At 35.5% G+C, this 21,238-nt stretch overlaps 1 protein-coding gene across 2 annotated transcripts in view; it reads left to right on the forward strand.

The window, feature by feature from the left end:
- Positions 1-18,287, forward strand: part of ANK2_3 (Ankyrin-2) — a 105,663-nt gene extending 87,376 nt beyond the window's left edge. The window contains exons 31-32 of one of the 2 annotated variants that reach the window (XM_051210588.1): positions 4,854-5,540; positions 12,706-18,287. In XM_051210588.1, coding sequence (XP_051070594.1) covers positions 4,854-5,540; positions 12,706-12,713 — 695 coding nt within the window. In that variant the 3' untranslated portion in view covers positions 12,714-18,287. Of the gene's footprint in view, positions 1-4,853; positions 7,541-12,705 lie in introns of those variants that run through there. The other variant, XM_051210587.1, reaches the window with a different exon arrangement.
- The last annotated feature ends 2,951 nt before the right edge of the window (positions 18,288-21,238 follow it).

The following is a 21,238-nucleotide window of genomic DNA, read 5'->3' on the forward strand; positions in this document are numbered from 1 at the left end:
ATTGTTGCTTAGAGTGGTCAAAAGACTCTGCATTTTATCAGCGTCTTCACCAAATAGAACTATGTCATCAGCATATTCTAAGTTAACAAGTGAATCTCCCGGTAGAAGTTCAACCCCTGGAAATCTAGACGAGGAAAGTGTTATCTCTAAAAGTACGTCGACGACAAAGTTGAACAAGAATGGAGAGAGTCGGCAGCCCTGACGAACACCACTTGAGGTAATCAATTTTGATGACAGTTCGCCATAAGCTCTTACTCGACCAGTTGTGTTCGAGTAGAGAGCCTTTACAAGGTTAATGTACTTCTTTGGTACTCCTTTCAGTGACAAACACTGCCATAGAACCTCACGATCAACAGAGTCGAATGCCGCCTTAAGGTCGAGAAATACTACGATTGTGGGGCGTCTGAACGTGTGTCTGTGTTCTAGAACCTGACGTAGTGTGAATATGTGGTCTGTACAACCATGTTTAGATCGAAAACCAGCCTGATTTTCTCTAGTCTGCTCTTCACGAGCTTTAGTTAGGCGTCGAAGTATTATTGAAGCTAATATTTTAGACATTACATTAGTCAAACTGATTCCTCTGTGATTGTCACAAGAGGACTTTTGTCCTTTCTTATAGACTGGCACAATCAGTGATTGAGACCAGTCAGATGGGATTGCGTTCAGTTCCCAGATACTACCTATGGCCTCAGTCAATCTCACTGCTAATGCTGGACCACTATCCTTAAAAATCTCAGGCATAAACCTGTCAAGGCCTGCTGCTATCCCACGCTTCAGATTTCCTATGGTTTTTCAACTTTGCAAAGAATTGGAGGACATACATCAACTTGCCATTCAGGTCGACTGGAGATCGTGGGAAATCGAAGTGCATTTGAAGGCCAGTTGAACTGATCCCTAAAGTGTTCTGCCCATCGATCCAATCTCCTGGATTGAGAATGTATAATATGTCCATCTTTCTCTGAGAGTGTTTCACTAACAGTCGGGTTCCTAATTCCGGTTTCATTAACAAGTCTGAACAATTGTCTGCTATTACCTATTGCCGCTGTATTCTCCATCTCTTGCTTTCGCTTCCCGTCGCTGTTCACAATCATTGCGTAGGCTTCTTATCAGCATGCGCTTAAGCTGACTCCGCTCTTCGTTATGTTCAGAGCCAGATGGGATAAGTTTTCGAGCACCTATCAGTGCGATAGATGCTGCTGAGACCCAGTGTTTCTCCCTAACCTTATGGTTTACCTTACTAGCAGATATCACTGCTGTTTCCACAGCTTTTCGGATATCATTCTACGCTGCTTCGGGGTGGGCATCACTTACATGGCTGCCTAACTGTTTTTTCTAGTTGTTCCTGAAATATATTCTTAGCTTGGCTATCATTAAGTAGGACCCTAAGAGGTTTACTTGCAGCGTCTTTCCTACGCCCAGTAAGACGCAAACAAATACGCGCTTGCACTAGAGCATGATCTGAATCTAAGCATGTACTCCAGAACGAGCGACAGTCTTCTATCGAGCCCCTCCATCGATAGCTGATAGCGATGTGATCTATTTGAGTCCAACGTTGGGACGAATTAGGGGGTCGCCATGTCAAAAGATGTTTTTCTTTATGTTTAAAGTTAGTATTTGCAAGAAACAGGAGGTTATCTGAGCATAGCTGCAACAGACGGTCGCCATTGTCTGTTCTTTGAGCCACGATGCTATAAGATCCACCCAGGTGTCTTTCCCTTTCGCTTATTTTACCTACTTGAGCATTAAAGTCACAAGCCACTATTACTACATCCGAGCGCCTAGCTTTTCGGAGAAGGCCGGAAAGCGTTCTGTAAAACTCATCTTTTACATCATCTGAGCTGCAGTCAGTCGGAGAATGGGCAGAGACGACGAAGAAGCAACGACGAGTGTTGCTATCTTTCCGAGTCCTTACTGTTTCGTTTAGTCAGACAGCTCACAAACGACTGTCTACTGGGATCCACTCTAAGAGGGCTAGTTCTGCCCTAGGACTCAATGCTATACCTACGCCAGCGAGGCCACGGGAAGCAGAATCAGGGCTTCCAGATACACGAAGTGGGAATCGAGTTGGTTCTTTATTTTGGCATGATGAGGTCAAGTGAATGACGCTACTCGGATCCTATATGCGCGTTTCGGAGACGCAGCACATATCGATGGCGCGAGATTCTAAAGTCTTAGCTAAGGAAGCCTGCTGTCCTATTTGGCACAGTGTTCGGCCGTTGAAAGCTCCAACATGATGTTTAGAGCGCGGTTTCAGGAGACCAGGAATGACATTCGGTGTAGTCGAATCGTTTGCCCTAGCGGTGCGAGGTGATAAAGCGATGTGAGAAGGGTTTGTTGGAGAGATAAGAGAGGTATTAGGAGGTGTAGGAAGGATTGGAATGTGACCAACTTGGTCTCGTGTGCTGTCACAGGTATAGGAGCTGGTGTCACTTCTCGGCTGCTCACACCGTGGAAGGGTAATTCTTGAAGAACCTGAAAAGGGAGTTGGATTAATGTTAGCCTTAACGACCTGGGAGTGTGACCGCAGAGCCTAAGGGACAACTGCTTGAGGCCGGTGGTGCACGGCATTTTTGTGGGAGGTTTTTGACGTGTTAGCTCCGTTCTTCAAAGGGCCTTACCACCGGAGACGGAAATCCGTGAGGTAAGGTGGGGTGTGACGTTTTTAGGGTCGACCTTTTCTAACCCCTTCCTTCCTTGTGAGAAGGCAGTATCGCTGCAGATGCTGGTTGTCCGAGGGAAACACCTTACTGCTGTCACACCCCTCTGCAGTCAGCAGTACGACTCCGCCCTCAGACCTTGAGTTGCTGCTTTTAGTCTTGCCGTTCTACAATCGACCTGCCTGGCATGATAGAACCTACAGGAACATATGTTCCAGTCAATATTGCTCGGTTGAGTCATCACGATAGGCAAGCCCGACCACCGCGTCAAGGTAGCAGCTACGGTCGTGAACTGTTGTGATTGGTCGGTCTATAATTGTTATGTCGGAATCGTTTATCCCTTACACTTGTAAAGCGAGGAACCACTGAAATTCCAACGACACAAACGTTAGAACACAAAGACTGATACATGTGAAGATTTATTAACCCCAAAATACGACGATGACGACGACCCTAGTCGAAAATACACTCATTTATATATTGATTTATACACTTATTTTTGATTAATAATTAGGATAAAATCACATACATGAATAATACTTATAGTTATGACAAGATCATATGCTACATGTCATGCTGAGTATAGTTCATATCAATTTTTAATACAAGAATATCGTATGTCATTACATAACAGATTATCTTACAGGAAAACAGGAACAGATATTAAATTGAGTAATCATTACATTGAATTAAAACGGAAGTAATCCTGAATAAAAATCATAATGAGTAAATGCATCTAATTTTGACTTCTAATCCCGTAATATAGCAAACAGCACTAGCAACCTTGTGTCAAATCAGAATCCTTATTTGTCCTTCTCGCCTAGCCGTGGCCCTTGAGTCCAGAAAGCAAACTCAGCTTCCACTATATGAATCGTGTATTGTAGACATACGCGGTTTATGTACAAGCAAACCAGTCGTCATCACACCATAAAATAAAATAATTATAATTATACAAGATCAGTCCAAAAGTGGCTATAAGTGTGAGAGACTGTAACTTATTGATTGGTAATTACTTAAAATTAGTAAATCGTATTGGAATAGCCAATATTTCAAATAGGAATGTATGTAATCATGGTCCATGAATAATTCCTAACAGTACCATTCATTTATTCATTTGGATGTAACATCTCATGTTAATATTTACATTTAATTGATTAATCACATCAAATATACATTATGTGTTCAATGCATGCGCTAATTGAGTTACATCAAATTTTCATGAAACTTGCGATAAACTCGAACTGTTCAGGATGATAATACTTTAAAAAAACAACCGTCTTCAAATTAATCAAGCATTTTAGTGTTAGTTATCGAAACTATTAGAATAATAGAAAACAAGGACAGTTGTCCCTAATAAGAATACCAAAAACATGTGGTCTCTTGTTGTTCTTGATCGTAGATTCATCATCCAGAAGACTGTTAGTATAGCAGATTAGTGGAAGTCTGTGTACATAGTTCTAGCAGGACTTGAAATGATTGTTGAAGAGCCTGAGTTCTGAGGATTCGGAGAGATTTTTCGAATAATGAAAGTAAAGATGTGACAAGTATACTGCCAGAAATAAGGACTATTCCAATCGGGATTAATATTTACGTCCTAGACTTTTCCAGTCATTGATTATAATTGTCTCAAATATCTGAATCGATAATAGTTCACAGTATCATCAACTAATTTACCTATCTTACATCTGTAAATGAAATTTATTTTGCTAGTTTGTCAGTTCTAATGCATCTAAGTGGTGTTTTGTTAGATGGCTGTAAATCTAATACTTGTAATTTGGTTTTATTCTTAGTCTTGTTACAACTCTGCTGCCTACTTATTATAGTCATTTTTTAATCATATCATAGTGAACTGAAATCTTATGTACATCAAGTCAACATGTATTTCACATCATCAATAGTTTGATGAAAGAAATTTAATCCTTAGACTACATATGAATCAAATACTATTCGGAGTTCCTTTTTCTTCAAAACTCTACAGTTATTGATTTAATAACTATTGGAAATTAATTATAAATTCATTATCAACATTTCATTTCTACGTATTTTATTTATTTAACTTTTTTGGCACAAGTTAAAAACTTCAATCCATCTTATCGATTTACGGGCCTGTCTGTATTCCTTTTAACTGATTAATTTATTACATCTCTTTATATTTCTTTCTACTGTTAATTTCCTGACTTTTTCTTCTTTTTTCAGTCTCCAGTGATGTGGAGTCAGATTTATCGCAGGCTACAGAAAAACACATTTTCATTAAACAGCACAAACAGTTATTCAGTGATTCATTATCTCATCCTAACTGTGAGAAATCGACTGACGATGTACAGTCGATAGTAAGTAAATCACTCGTTGATAAAGCAGATAATGAACAAGCTCCAGATGATCATCATTTTGAGTCATGTGAACAAGAAATTTGTGCACATCACTATCAAAGATGTGGTGAACTTGAAGCTACATGGGGTAAAGGTGCAGATCAAGATGTTCCATCTTGCGAAACTAGTGGATTTCATGTAGATAAAACACATGAAAAACAAGTTTGTAAAACCGTATTAGATGAATCAAATGAAGAGAAGATTTGTGCATATCACTATCAAAGATGTGGTGAACTTGAAGCTACATGGGGTAGAGCTGCTGATAGTAGTACTAACAAAGTACAAACTAGTGAAAAACATGAAGAAATGTTGTCTATCGCATCGGGTATTGTACCATCTGAGCAGTCAGAGTGCACATATCAGTTGTCTGACGAAACCGAAATTACATCAAGTAAACCTAAACCAGCAAATACATTTTCGATTGAAGATACAATGCAGCAACCATCATCATCATCGTCACAAGAGAAATTAACAAAAACAATCATCATTTCAAAACACACAAAATCAGATAAAGGTGAAATAAAATAGAAATTACCTTCTGTATGTTTGTGTATGACATCGAAGTACAGTTGTGCAAAGAACTAGTGTAGACTGTATGAATACACCCATTGAGCTTATGTTTGTTTGTCTCTCCGTTTTTTTTCATTTAAAAGACTTAATTCTATTCTTTCTAAGTCTAATTAAAAATTTAGCTTCTTTTACTGTTGCTTAGTTGATAGCTCGCTAAACTGCACGAAATGATGATGCACTCACTGATCTTGATCTGTGATATGGAAATTAAAATTCTAATGAGCATTCATATATATACGCTTTTGTGAATAAAACACGTCTAGTTATTAGGGTTTTTATTATTGAAGATCATTGGCTTTTTCTTGTTGAAACGGTATCTGACATAAATAGGTATTTATAGTTTGTTCGTTTCATTTCACACATTTTATTTGAATCTAAGATCTATTGTGGGTCTTAGTTTTAAATTTTACTAAACCTACTTCACTTTGGGAAACTAGGCAGAGTACCATTAACCATCATACTTAAATTTCGATCCAAAGCCGAGTGCATCAACACTTGTACTTAGTAAATGGATCAAGTTATATCCTGTTATATTCATGTCATTGCATATTTTGTGTATCTCGATAGAATTACCACTCTCTATCTTTCTTTTATCGTGTATTCTATAGAGTTTGTTTAATTCTGATGTTTCAATAACTAACTGCTGATTGAAAAAAATGTATATTTGATTAGTGACATGAGCTTGTATGATTGTCTTTTTTTGTGTGGTTTCTTTTTCATTTAAGAAATTAGGTTTATTCCAGAACAACTTCAATTATATATAAAAATAAACTGATCATATGATTACACAATAAGTCAGTGTTAGTAGCCTTTATTCATAGTATATGAACTCGACAACACAATAGACCGTATCTTAACATTTAAATTACGTGAATTGAAGTTCATTATTTGTATAACTATTCTCTTGTAAGCGATTGTGTAATTTTTCGATAGTGTTCATCTCATGAGACAACCTACTACGGGTTTTTTTTAATTTGTGGCGAACTAATTGGAATACCATTGAAAACCAGGTCAAATATTAAACGTCTGTTCCTTCTTATTTTGAGACACCTCAGAGGTGCTTATCATTTTCGATAGAATCTATCATTGTTGTATTATTATATACCGACTTACTGTGGTCTAAAAGTATCGTTTGATTATTGTGAGACGTGAAGTTGTGGGTTCAACACCGTGTAACATCTCGTATATATATGTCAATAGATAGCTCAGAAGTCTTACACTGCAGAATAAAACAACTATCTTCACTTTACAATGGTTTGTTCTCCGGTAGTTGATGATACCATATATTCATAGCTGAACTAAATTTTACCTAGTTTTTTTTAAGGAAATTCTCAATTGACTCTTGACTAATTGCAAAGATTCTTAAATAATGTTATATATATACAGAATTCAAAACATTATTTAAATTTAAAAACTGTATATTAATGAGACTTTGTTTCTTCAATTTGGTTCATTGAAATTATATTAAATTACGTTTCACATTGAATCACTTGTTCACATCACTTAGATAAAAGTGATTAATGTAGATGTGATAATTAAATAAACTAACTACAAACTTTTCCCTATTCCACTCAATTTTAATAGAAAATGTATGATGAGATAAAACTTTAATTAATACAATAATGAATTATTATTTCCCTTTCACCTGTGCAAAGTTTGATGCAAATTGTGGACAATTTTTTTTGAAAACTCGTGTAGATTTATATCAGCCTGAAAGAAGACTGAATTCTTGCCAGTGTAATACATAACTGTTAACAACAATCTTAGCTGGAAATATGTTTACTAAAAATAGACCATAAGAATTGAGATCCTAATTATATATGAAAGTGGATATATCTGTTCGTTTTGTTTGTTTGTTCTTTTTCTATTCCTAAACTTGGTTCTTCATTAATATTGACATTTCAATGGCAAATGTATGTATGTGTATGTTAGTTTTTTATAATAAAAAAAACACTAACATTACAGATATCCATTTGAATTTGTGTTTTTTTTAAGTCCAATAATTGAATACAATCAAATGAAATCACTCTTGAAAATATTTCTTATCTACTCGTATACATTTGTCTGAAATCTATTGAATCATTTCAATATATATAATTGTAGCACTGATGTTCGAAATGATTGACTCGACAACTATTCAAATGTTTCATGTGTTTCTAAAATATTTGAGCTGTAGTTTTGAACCCCACTGCACATATCAAGGTTTTGGCAGTCATGCTTTAACCCTTGGTTCTTACACAGTAGATATAGTTCATAGACTAGTATAAAAGCTAGTTCTAGCTTGCCAAGTGTCATTTTCATCATAGTTCAGCAAATGATTCTTAAAAGTAAGGAAACAATTCATATTGACTTATATTCGTCTTTTATAATGACATGGCGTTGTGGTCACATATATAATTGTATGGGGCACTACTTTGTTCAGTAAATACGCTGAGATCACAAGAAATTTATTCCCGCACAATTTTGGCCTGTCAATATTTATCCTTTCCAAAGTACTTCTCATTTGTCCCATCTTCCAGTTCATTGTTTAAGAATCCCTGGTTATTGTTAGGATCGTCAAGCACTTCATTATCTCATATTCTTCTTGAATTGCGTACATAGATAACTTTCCTGAATCCAGTTTATAAACAATCGTCCAAATAGTAAATTTTCGACTGGGATCACAAGTAATCATACATCGGATTTTCCACCAAAAACACAGCTGAGCTTGACTTCTATCGTCCTCACATTCTCGATAGGCCATACTGAAATGCTGTGTTCATTTGAAAAGTGTTGTTTTCTTCAAATTGTTACCTTTATGAACATCTTACGAATTTGTTCAGCTGATATCTTAATATGATGATAATGTTTAATTAAATACCAACAACATTCTATCTTCAGTTTAAACTCGCATCAATTATTCAGTATTCTAATCCTTTTTTATTTTATTAGGGGTAATAGTTAACTTTTTTGACACTTTAACTTTCCTATTTTTATGTTGCTCTTGTCTAAAACTGTTTTTCTTTCTCTTTTCTTTCATCACTTTTTATGTTTGGATTTGGTTTTTTATACTATTCAAAACAAATACATCTAATCTCCCACCAATCCACAAATTCGCTGCCCACTTCGCCTCTACCAAATCGTTTTCGTCCATTCATACTATTGAAATATTCAATAATAACAATAACTAAACTACGACATTCATAACCCCTAATCTTTTTTTGATTTCGAACTAACAAATAATCTTTCCATGAAATGTGTATGTGTGCTCAATGCATTTATGTGTATCTATGCGGGCCTTCGTTCATTTGCTACCCGTAACCTATTCGTCTTTACATCTGTCCTATATAATATACACTTTTGTTGTTGCTATGATAACACCTTTTTGTCACACAAATTATGTTTTTTTAACTCTGTCGTCACTGTATCTCTGCGTCTATATCTCATTTATTCATCTATTTACTATGGGATCACTTATTCTTTTATTATGTGTGTATATTCTCAACTTTTAACTAATATTTATTAGATGACAATATTATTCAAAATAATATGGAAAAAGTCATGAAACTTAATCAGAATTATTATGATCACTCACATAAACTAAACGATGACATTTATGAATTTCCTGATAGAGTAATTGCAATACCACAAATGGAACCCGTCGATTCGACAGAAATACTATTTGATGATACTTATTATAATAATATGTTAGGTGACTTACTACAGGGTCGTTCAATATTAGAACCATTGACACCTATACCGGAAACATCTGAATATTCGACAAGATCATCTGTAACTAGTATAAATCCATCGAAGAGTTGGCAAAGTAGTGATTTAAGTCCTTCGGATTCGATTGAAATTCGTCCTGGTGGTGGTGCTGTCACTAATGTATCACGTCGTCTATTGCATCCATTTTCCCATTCAAATCGTACATCACATGAATCATTTAGTGGTCCACAAAAATCATTCAAAATTCCAGCTCTATCTGTACATAGTATATCATCGATTCATTCTGAACCGGATCGTATTCGACGTTCATATGAAGCACATTCTATGGAATCTCCAGGTCAGGATTGTCATATGGATTTGTCTAGTTCATTACGTACACACAGTAGTCGTTCATCATCGTTAGCAGAATTTTTACGTTTGGAAACATCTTGTGATGGTAGTCGTGGTGATCTGCGTATCGATGTTGATAATGATGATGATGAACGACTTTGTGAACATGATCAAAATTTACACGATCTTATTCAAAGTATACAAGAATTACAAAGACAACATTTAGATGAATCAACGGGTCTAATTACACCACCCAGTGGTGATGAGGATAGCTCTAATAGTCGCTTAGCTATTGGCTCCAATGATATTGATCGTCAAATAGGTGAATCAATTAGGAATGCAGAATTAGAATCATCGGTGTCATTATTATCCGCTTCCTCTTTACCACAAGTTAATACTACATCTAGATCAGAGATGCAACAATTACTACAACCAATATATATGAGTAGTTCTAGTTTAAACTCCTCGGCACCACAGCCATCACCGCCATCCACAACAACAGCAAAATTGCCTGTGGGTATCACCTGTAGAGTTAATCAGTATTTCTAATAATTAGTCTATGACTGTTTATTCATCAATCTGTAAAATGTTTTAACCATAAACTTTATGTGTTAGGCTAACAACGTGCTTGCTATTTATGGTTGTTGTAATGTTTGACCTATACATACTAATATATTTAGTAACTTTTCTCTCTATTCATTTTCTTCATCATGTAAGTACAGTAATTATCTATATTGTGGTGTTTTTTACCAATCAGTATACGATTGTATAAATTGTTCCTTCGATTTTTATTATCACCATTGCTTTAGTTCACAGTTGTATTTCGAGGTAGATATGCTGACTAGAATTCTTTGAAGTTCAACGACGAACCCACTGGAACTTTTATCTACAAGTGTTAGCTGCTTTATACTGATTCAGGTTTCATTAGCTCATACTGGGAACAGTTCAACATTAGTAAGCACGTTATTGTTGAATCGATTGGTGAAAATTGACTTCGTGTATAAGAACATTACTATAATATTATCAATATAACGAAGTTAACCGATTATTCAATCCACGAATTTCCACTATTCCGCTTTGAAACTACTCAGTCACTGTTAATACTAGTAAAGTATCATTCAATATGAGAACGTATTAGGTGTTTTAAGATCCGTTAAGTTGTGTTGATCGTTCTAAACTAATTGGAAATATCTATCGACGACTGACTATCATGCATTATTTTATGTACAAATAAGATCTATCTTCGATATAAATTACAAAAATAAACCTGGTTACCGGCTTTGATTTTATTTATTTTTATAAAGTTTATCACTATTTGTAGCATATTCTGCTGCTATGATTATTATTTGTCCCAATCTGTTCAGCGTACTTGATACTAACACTATTTTCACAAAATTCTCACTTTCATCAATTTTCTTTCTAGAATAATCTTGGTTGCTTTGTCGTGTATTTTACTTTTCATAAAAATGGAGATTATTTCTTTTTTATATTACACGAATCGAGAGTTCTCCGTGTTTGTGATGCTAGGTAATTGAAGATAGTCAACAGAAAACCGTTGACCTAGGTTTCTTGCTGATTGGCACGCATCAGCAAGGTGTACCTTTTTATCCTGATAGAATAGAACCTGCGTCACTCAGCTTCAGTATTTAAAGTTGCCACTGAGTTATTCGGCCAGTGACTGACCTATAAACTGATGTCTATAATGTAACAACGGAATCTGATTAGTGCTGAAGGACTAGAAAAATATAACACTGGTCGTTTCTCTGCAATCAATCAGTTGTTTGCACATTGTCCTTTGCAAAGGTTGAAAAATAGGTTAATCGACTGGCTAAGCCTCATTCGAACTATGATTGGCAATGTTCATTGTGTTTCAATAGTAGATTAAGTGAATTTCGTAGTGTTTGTTTTACATACATGGGGGGGTAGCTCATCATGAGCAACAGTTCAGTTGTTGTGTAGACTTCACTCTGAGCCACAAATTGTTCACTAATATTGCTATACTACTGTTATGTTGACTTATTTAACATTTTTAAGTTATTTTACATTTGGAATTTTAGTGTTTAGTATTGATCTGTACTCATATGTGTAGTTGCATGTTATTGTGACAGATATTTATACGAAAGCATACATGTATTTGTTGCAGAAAATAAACTAAACGTGTTTAAGGTTTTATACAGATGTATATAGTTCGGTAAGATTTCTCAACAGAATTGATCTTTTGTATGCAATTCCTTGACACATTTTGTATTAACACGATTGAGACCTCTTATGTTTGTCTTTTGAACATTCATACTAATCAATAATAACAATGTCTTGGAAACTGTCTTAAAACAGTTAATATACAATATATTCTTCAGCAATCTTCTTTTTTTTAGTCTAAATAATTGACTGCATTTCTTTCGTCCGATGGTTACCTACTTACTCCAGCATACGCCGCCCATCAGAATTCACCATGGAACTCTGTCCTGGAACAATCCTTTCATTTGCTGTCATGTACTATTCGTTCTCCACATATCTACCTTCGATTCTCGACATCATGTGTTCTTTAGTGTGCCTCATTTCTTCTGGCCTTCAGAACTCGAAGTTTTAACTTGCCTCATGATGTAATTTGTTTATTTGCTCAATGTATGTCCTACCCACCTCTAGCGTCTTACCCTAATTTCCTCTTCAAGTGAAGGCTGGTTATTTGTCTGTCACAGTAGGTTGTTGCTGATGATATCCGACCAACGGACTTGGATTATCTTGCATGGATAACTGTTTATAAATACTTGCACTTTTTTGATGATAATTGTGATAGTTCTCTAAAATTCAGCTCCATACAATAGAACTGTCTTGATGTTAACTGACAGTTGTTTTGAGTTCCATAATTCATCTATTGTTAGCTAGTTATTAATAGTATACCAATTTCACGGAGATTAGACAATAGTAATTTTGCCTTGTTTAATCTTTATCATTTAGTCACAAGACCTTTTCTTTTACTTTTTTTCATCAACATCTACATAATTTTATTAAGTAATATTGTGTAATAGTTCTTTCCCTTGTTTTCTTCATTTTTATCTGAATATATTTAGGTGAGTAAATGACTTGAGGAATATTTATACAAATATGGGTGTGGTACATAGTATAAAACCATCCCGTTAACTGTTCAGTGTGTCGTGGATATATATATACCATATTGTGTCATTGTTTTCCTTTCTATGTTATTTAAACCGTTTTCTTTTTTTCGATTTGAAGTACTTTGTTGAATAACTATAGTTATTACTCGCACTTATAGTGTTATATGATGGAACATTTCGTATTTAGTAGTAATAACCATAGCTTTATTTATATTTAGATATAAAAAAGGTTTTGTGTTTACCTTTTCTGTTTCGAATGAATTGTTTTTTTTTCTGAAAGAAAAACACAGCTGAACTTTAAAATAAAACAATATTATGGAAGGAAAATATCGTACATTTGAAATTTACTGTTAAAAAGCAATAAAAACTACGTTTTCATTGTAAACTGTTGATGTTGATGATCCTTTATCAAAGAATTTATTCGTTCAGTTGTTGTGGAATAGTTTTTATATAAATATAGTTTTACAGACGTGAACGCATATCACAGACTTGGACTAAAGACTGTTATTTATAATCTAATTTTTCAACAAGCCTTCCCATGTATTTTTCTTGTTTGTTTTTCCTGGTTGTGTACTATCTCTGCTTGTTCATAATAATAAAAATACAACAAGTAATTTTTTTTCAATCCAATCTTACAGTTAGTCGGCTTTTTTTTGTTCTGAGCATGTTTACTTGGAAGCATTCTTTGTTTTTTGTCTGTCACCAAGTGGGGGAAAAACCTTGTAGAAATTGTCACTGAATTACGTAATTCTATGCACTTTCTCTATTGTTTTTTTTTTTACGTCACTAAAACAAAACAAAAAATAACCAAAAACTGACTCTGTATGTTTTTTCTTTGTATTAGTTGTATCAGCTACAATTGTTTTGTGTTTTTCTTATTCGTTTGTTTTATAATAACGTTTTTCCGCATGTGTATTTTATTTCCTTTCCTGTGTTTATTTATTATTTGCATGTTGCAAATTCCTCAATAACACATTTGGTATTATTGCACAATTATTTTTTAAGAATTTAGCTTTGTGCTTCGTTTAAAAATTAATTAACAATTATTATCTTTATTTACTTTCAGTCTTTATAAATTGTTCTGTTCGGTAATACTACAGTATATATGTGTTTAATCCCTCTCCCTCTATGTATGCTACGCGTTATCATCAATTGCTATTGTAGTCATTAATACTATCATAAATTGTAATTTTTCTTACCTTCTGTAGTCGTATGATCAGGATGCTTTTCTGTCCTCTTTACATGGTGGATTTAACTCCACTGACGTAATTGTTTGTTTGTATCGAGTTAAAAGTCTGAAATTAACTCTTTCCTGATCGATTTAAAAAGCAATAGTTTATGGTAATGTTATTTTTCGATAGAATTCACCATAGCTCGTCTATGGAAATGAAAACACTACTTTTCATGCGTACCATGAACTAGTGAGTGAGAAGACTGACTAGCACCTTATTTTATTCGTTTCCTGGAGTATACTTGTGTTTTTTAGTTATGTTTTAAATAAAGTAGTCTATATTAGATTAACACTTAAAATTATGGGTTTCAAAAAGTTAGTAGTCGGTAAACGTCTACTCTATCGTTGGATGATTTGTTCCAGACTACCGAAATCCCCTGTTATGTTCTTAGGAATATTCTAACCTGGTTGGTGAGAATACATAAGACTTGTCAGGTGAAAAGTCATTTATAGAATACTGTACGTCAAAAGTAAGTCATATATTTATCTTCAGTAAGACAGCAAAGGCGCTTAACTTCCAGAGTCACTACTCGTATAGCAAGTCTTCTTGGGGTTATCCGTTTGGTAATTCTAAGGTCCTTTCCAAATATACTTAAGTAATCTTTTAGACCAAGAGTAACAGTCGTCCTGACATTCTCCAGCTATGCTATGTGTAAGATGGTTTATATGTTGATCGTAGAAAACGTTGATTTCACAGTTCATGATGCTCTTAATGTTCAAGCTGAGAAAAAGCCATATTATGATATAGTATTTACTTATAACTCATTGACTTTTGGACCATTCTAGGTTTAAGCTGAGAATATAATTAAATAAAAGATTTAGGTCTGGGTATTTATAGATGTTGGCGTCTGTTGAATCAACATCATATTTCAGCCAATCCGTTAACAACATATTATGCTACCAACTAATAGTAGCACGCCACGTCGGAATTCTAGAACGTTCCATCATACTCTGATTTTCTAGGACCCTTCGGCTCCTTTTGGGCCTCTGGAGGCTCCGTTGAAGTTCTCCGAAAGCCGACTCAACACTAATACTACCTTAGAACTAATTCTCAGATTGCTAGTCTTCATTTCGTTTCGTTCAACCAGATTGATAAACTATGCTCAGTAGTTTATCATCCATGAAGCAAATAATCAGTTCATATTGTTATTCCATTCAGCCCCTACTTGATTATTATCTAGTTTCCAATATAAGCTCGGAAAGCTATTGTTTTTTTCTTGTCTGTCGTTTAATTCTTTATTATCAAGTCTTATAACACGGAAAAAGATAAATGGCTACTTGAAATTCTGTTAGTCAAAGCTGTGCGAATTCCTCTTACCAAGGTATGAAGGTTACTTTTGTGAAGTTACATGTGCAACCTCTCAATACCTACCGTTATTAAGTTTTTATGATACCTACGAAACTTCAAAAAATATGGCAATCAAGATTGACTGAAACAAATCCTTTAGTATACTAGAATACAATAAACGGGTAGGGTTTCGATACATATATCATATTCGTCTTCTTGGGAATAACTGAGGAAAAAAACATCAATACCATGAAGACGGGGTTTCAAGGTAAATACACCCAATCACTAATATCTCACGTTGGCTTAGGAAATGAAAGAACTGCGTTTTTATTAATCTGTTCCTAGTGTTTGCTCAACACATTTTTATGAGAAGTAGGCCAAATACATGTTATTGATTGAGGATAGGATTAAGCGAGTTGTGACTTCTGTTAAATTAATTAAGAGTCCTTAAAGAAGAGGACGAATATAAAACAACGTACTAAACATCCAGGCGAGCTGCTATTACCGTTCGTGGAACAGCATACGCCGCCCATCAGAATTCACCATGGAACTCTGTCCTGGAACAATCCTTTCATTTGCTGTCATGTACTATTCGTTCTCCACATATCTACCTTCGATTCTCGACATCATGTGTTCTTTAGTGTGCCTCATTTCTTCTGGCCTTCAGAACTCGAAGTTTTAACTTGCCTCATGATGTAATTTGTTTATTTGCTCAATGTATGTCCTACCCACCTCTAGCGTCTTACCCTAATTTCCTCTTCAAGTGAAGGCTGGTTATTTGTCTGTCACAGTAGGTTGTTGCTGATGATATCCGACCAACGGACTTGGATTATCTTGCATGGATAACTGTTTATAAATACTTGCACTTTTTTGATGATGGTCGACAAATTTCCCTGGCACTGATAATAGTGTGATATCTCTTTAATTCTCACACTAAAACCTCCCCCCTTTGGTATCCTTCCCGGTCTGTTGATACGTGTTTTTCCTTCGAAATCTTTCTGAAGAGAGTGTGGAGCATGTTTGTAGTTATCTCTATGTCTGACTTAAGTGCTTCAGCTGGTGTGTTGTCTGGTTCTGTTGCTTTCTCATTCTTGATTTATCTGATGAATATGCTGATTTCTTCGATTATTAGCGGGATAGCATCTCCAGTAAGTTCTGTGTAGTGTTTCGATGTCCAAGGTTTTCAGTCTGGTTTACTATTGTTTCCTGTTAGTTTTTTCGTTGTAATGTTGTTTCATATTTCCTTCTCGTACAGTTTTTACCGCTGTCGTTGTTAACTCTTCCATAGACTATCACTTCTCAACTCTAATACTCTTCTTCAATCGTTTGTTTGCTCCTGCGTATTCGGCCTTTGCCTTGGCTTTTTTTGCTCTTGTTCGATTGCTGTTTATTACTGTCTTTTTATTCTCTTTCTTGATTTGTGTCCAAGGTTTCGATGTAGATCCATTATTCCAGTGCTTCTTGCAGTTCAACACCTGGCATGTTGAAGTTAATACTTCTTTGAACCCTTCCTCGTTGATCTCCATAGTGGCCTCCTTTTTAAGTATATGTTGTAAGGCTTAAAACTTGTTGCTGAAACCTATGTTGCATTGATTGAGTCTATCAGTATCTGGAAGGAAAACCGTATTAGATATTTTTAATGCTGTTTGTGTAGTTGTCCAGTGTGAAGAAGATGCCACCAGAGCTAAAAAAGAGAAGCATCAGACCCCGCTGAAAGTAACGTATCAATCCCCATCAATATACTAAATTCACCCAACACATGCTCAACTAAACGCGTGACGATCGGCGCCACAACATGAGCTCGTATATAAACGAACTTAATAATAATTGCTAGTACCCCAGTATCTGTTAACAGTAAGAAAGAGTGGGTAAGAGTTGATAAGAGAAAATATTTTCATTATTATTATTCACAAACAGCTCATTGGTAAACAGTTGTTGTAAAGAAGTTATTTTTTGTTTCTTCAGAGATGCAGTAATACACAAGTCTCAATAATATTAGCATGATATTTGCCATGTTTAGACAGGTTCTGTGGAATTGAGGAGAACATTCAGTTGGCTCCAAAGAAGGAAACGGGAAAAAACGAAGGACGTAAACGTAAAATGTGAAAGCAACTTAATAAACGTGTTTGTGAAAACGGATTAAGAGTAAGAGGCGATGTGCGTATTGCCAAATGAGTAAAAAAGGAAGAAAAAAGGAAAATAAATAAACCAACTGCGAAATATGTCATTATCGCAGTAGGATTTTACGGTAGAGTGCGAGTTTGTGCAGAAGTAGTTCAGAATGATGCTATAAAAGTTTCAATTATTCGGAAAGGATAATCTAATGTCAATATGTATGAGTCGTATATACGTGGTGAAGATTAAATGAATCTGAGAAGTTAATTTATTTAAGTGTACCGTGAGATAATCAGCTTTTAGTTATAGACTTTGGATGTTAAGGAATAATATATGTTTAGAAGGATAAGAAGAGATAAAAAGAATATCTAATGTGTTGAGGGGCCAATAATGATATTAATAATAGTAATAATTACAGATATGAACATAAGTAGACTTCACACATTATGAACAGAAAGGAAATAAAATAGACGTGAAATTCTTCAAAGGTTACATTTCGCTTTTCAGTCAATTAGATGGGTGACGGACCTTATTTGTATAAATCATTATTAAACACATTGATATTCAATAGGTGACACAATCCACTTTCAGAAAGAAAATCATCAAGGAGACTTCTGAACCAGGTTGTAGTTTCACTGCAAGGGAGGTTCACTGGCAGTCTGTTCCACATGGTTGGGTAGCAAATAACGAAAAAATTCTGCCGTAAATTTGTGTGGGTTCTTGGAATCGCTAGGATGTTTTCCTTATTGAGTAGATTGTGGGATGATATCATAGGGTATGAAAGGGTAGATACCGAAGAATAGGAAATACCGTTAATAGGCTGGAAGATTTTAATTTAACACGTCTGATTCAGATAGGTTCTAACTTGAGATGTTGAAATCTTTGGTCGTAATCCTTGTTGCCTGAACATCTCAAAACAGCTTTTGTTAATCGCCTTTGAATTTTCAATTTTCATTAATTCATTACGCTTGCAATTGCTGTGAACTAGATTACTACATTCAAGAATGGACAATATACATTTTTTGTACAGTAATATTCTCGATCCGATGTTATTGGGGCTTATCATTATGGATCCAAGGGGCTTTCTAGCGTCGGATACTTGAGATGCAATGTGCCATATCTCATATTCAAGTCACGAACAGTGATGAGAGGTTTAGGTGTACATTTGTGTAACCAGATTTAGGTTAAGGCAGCAGCTAATGTGAATAAACCACTTTTGTCAACATTCAGTGGTAGGTTCTAAGACAGTCCATTCGTATAACTTGTTTATTTCTTCTTAGATTATCGCTGATATATGGCTTTCTTTGGTAGGAGAAGAGAAGGAATAAACCGCTCTCAAGTCATTGGCAAAAAGGAAGGGTTTACCGTGTTAAAAGAGTGATCACACATCCTAATTCGTAAGGAGGAAGAGTGATGGACCAATCACACTTCCTCGTATAACCCCACTGGTTACATTCGCAGGTTTAGAGCAGCAAGATTCAAAGCGGTTGATTTGACTACGTTCTTCTAAAAAAGATTTGAGCCAAGATAAAATGGGAGTCTGTATGCCAAATGAAGAGAGACTTGGAAGAAGTTTGTGTGAGACACTGTCGAAAGCCTTACTAAAATCGAAGTAAGGAATTATCACTGACTGACCAACATCTCATTCCCGGGTAATTCGATCAACATATTTCAGGTGCAATGTGAAGCATGAGAGTTTAGTCATAAACCTGTGTTGGGATAGGTTAATCAGACTAGCTGAAAGTAAAAATGATAATAGCTGTTTGTGGATGATTTAATAGCACGGATGTTAAAATAATGTGCCTATAGTTAGTAATATCACTACATGATCCCGTTTTGAATCCGGGGGTGATAAGAGATGTTTTCCATACAAATGGATAGGCCCCATATTCCATAGATAGGTTGAAAAGTCATAAATAAAAAAATTGGAATTCTCTACTACCATATTTCACAAACGATGAAGGAATCCCGTCTGGTCCATCATCATAAGACTTTGTCAGGGCAGCTATGACCTGTTTGACGTTGTTGGGTGTGAAACCAATTTTGGATAGGCGTCTTGATGTCAACATTGAAAATATATTGATAGAGGTTTCAGTTTCAGTGTTGTATCATAGCAAGAAATGATAGCTGAATTGTGTATCAGGGTCGTCAACAAAGTTTTAAAAGTATTCTGGCCCTTATTAGCAATACAAGCCACATGGCCAATAATTGGAGCTGTGCAATCAAGGCAATATATCAGGTTGTAATATAGATTGGAAAGCTCAATGTCAATATAATTTTTGTGGTAAAATAAGTTTCACATGGTAAACACTGAATAAGAGTTTCAGCCCATTTCCTGGTTTGTTGGTCAAAATGTCTGCTCTGGTACATCATTGAAGCTTTAGAGTTTAATTGTATGGCGTTTAAAGAATGAATAATGCCCAATATAACTTTATGATCACTCATAAATAAGTCATGATTGATACTCACTGAGATAGAGCCAGTGTTAATTGTAAACATTAGATAAAGTTTATCATTCCTTCTAGTCAGCTTTCGGACTTGTTGGGCCCATCCACACAGTTCTCTTGTTTCAACTTACTTGTTTTATCGGCGTGGTACCGAAATCAATTCCACATGATCTTCGGTGTGTTAAAGTCACCTCCGATGACTTTGGACGTATGCGGGTGGTGCAAAGAATTGAAAAATATGTTTGTTAACGATCTGTCAGAGTTAATAACCGCATGGAGTGAGCTGTTTATGCATCCCACCAGTAGATAATTTTGCCACCCACAATTTACGGTAACCCAAGTTGAGTCATCCATAGCATAAAGACATTGATTCTCAAATTTACATGCTTGAATGTTCAAAGGAACATCTATAGTTGTACCACCTCCTATGTTATAGCGTCTATCGGTTCGAAAATAAACTTAGCTATCTCCGTGTAAGGAATGATCAGATATGGATGATTTGCACCACGTTAAATATAATGGTTGGATTTAAAATTATTGAAAGGGTTTTTAATGAGTACGTTTATTGGACAGAGTGTGGGCATTGAATGGAAGAATAAGAAACTGAGAGGCATTATGATGTATCAGGTTAAGATATAGATCACCAGTATTAGTTTTATGAGTACTCTTGAAATCGGCTAGTGTAAGAATTGTGTTATGATGGGAAGTAGATTCAACAATATTTTCAGCATTTGCAACATATTCATTGTCGGCAGCAGGGAAGCCGGCGCAAAAATGTCTCTGATTGCTACTGACTGTAATAGTCATGGTGTCCATCTTGGGGGCCGGACCAAGAAGGCTATCAGTTCTGTGTATGCAACTAAGTAGCCGTTTACATTTCGAACTACTTCCTGTACCTGATATGGGTGTAGCATGTTCCAGATATTTATTTCCAAGGTTTTTGGCTTGTTTTAACTCCTTTGTAATTTGGGGCGAATCGAGTGTTATTAAACAGTCTTGCGGTGATTCGCAGGGTTCGAATATATCGACGTCTAGTGTGTGGTCAGTTCGCACGGTGAGGAGGAACTAGGCTACACTAGGCAAAATCAGAGACATGTGCTTTCGGTTTAATATGAAGATCATAGTCCCAGCTGAAACAAGGCTATCGCCTAACATTACGAATGGAATATTGAGCTTGCAAGTTATAACACTTTTCAGGTATGATGCACAAAACTGGAGGTGGAGTGGCGATATACTTTAACAGTCACTTCAAAGCCATAACATTACACAGTATCGAGTTACTCTAGATTGCGGAATCATTCAGGTATGCCCTCACTTCTTATCACTAAGAATCGCACACATATAGGATTCTCTCTCAGCCGAACTGACTACGGTCCCCTCAGTTGATGGATTAAGAGGACACTTGAC

The sequence above is a fragment of the Schistosoma haematobium genome, chromosome ZW, assembly GCF_000699445.3.
Source record: "Schistosoma haematobium chromosome ZW, whole genome shotgun sequence".
NCBI lineage: Eukaryota > Metazoa > Platyhelminthes > Trematoda > Strigeidida > Schistosomatidae > Schistosoma > Schistosoma haematobium.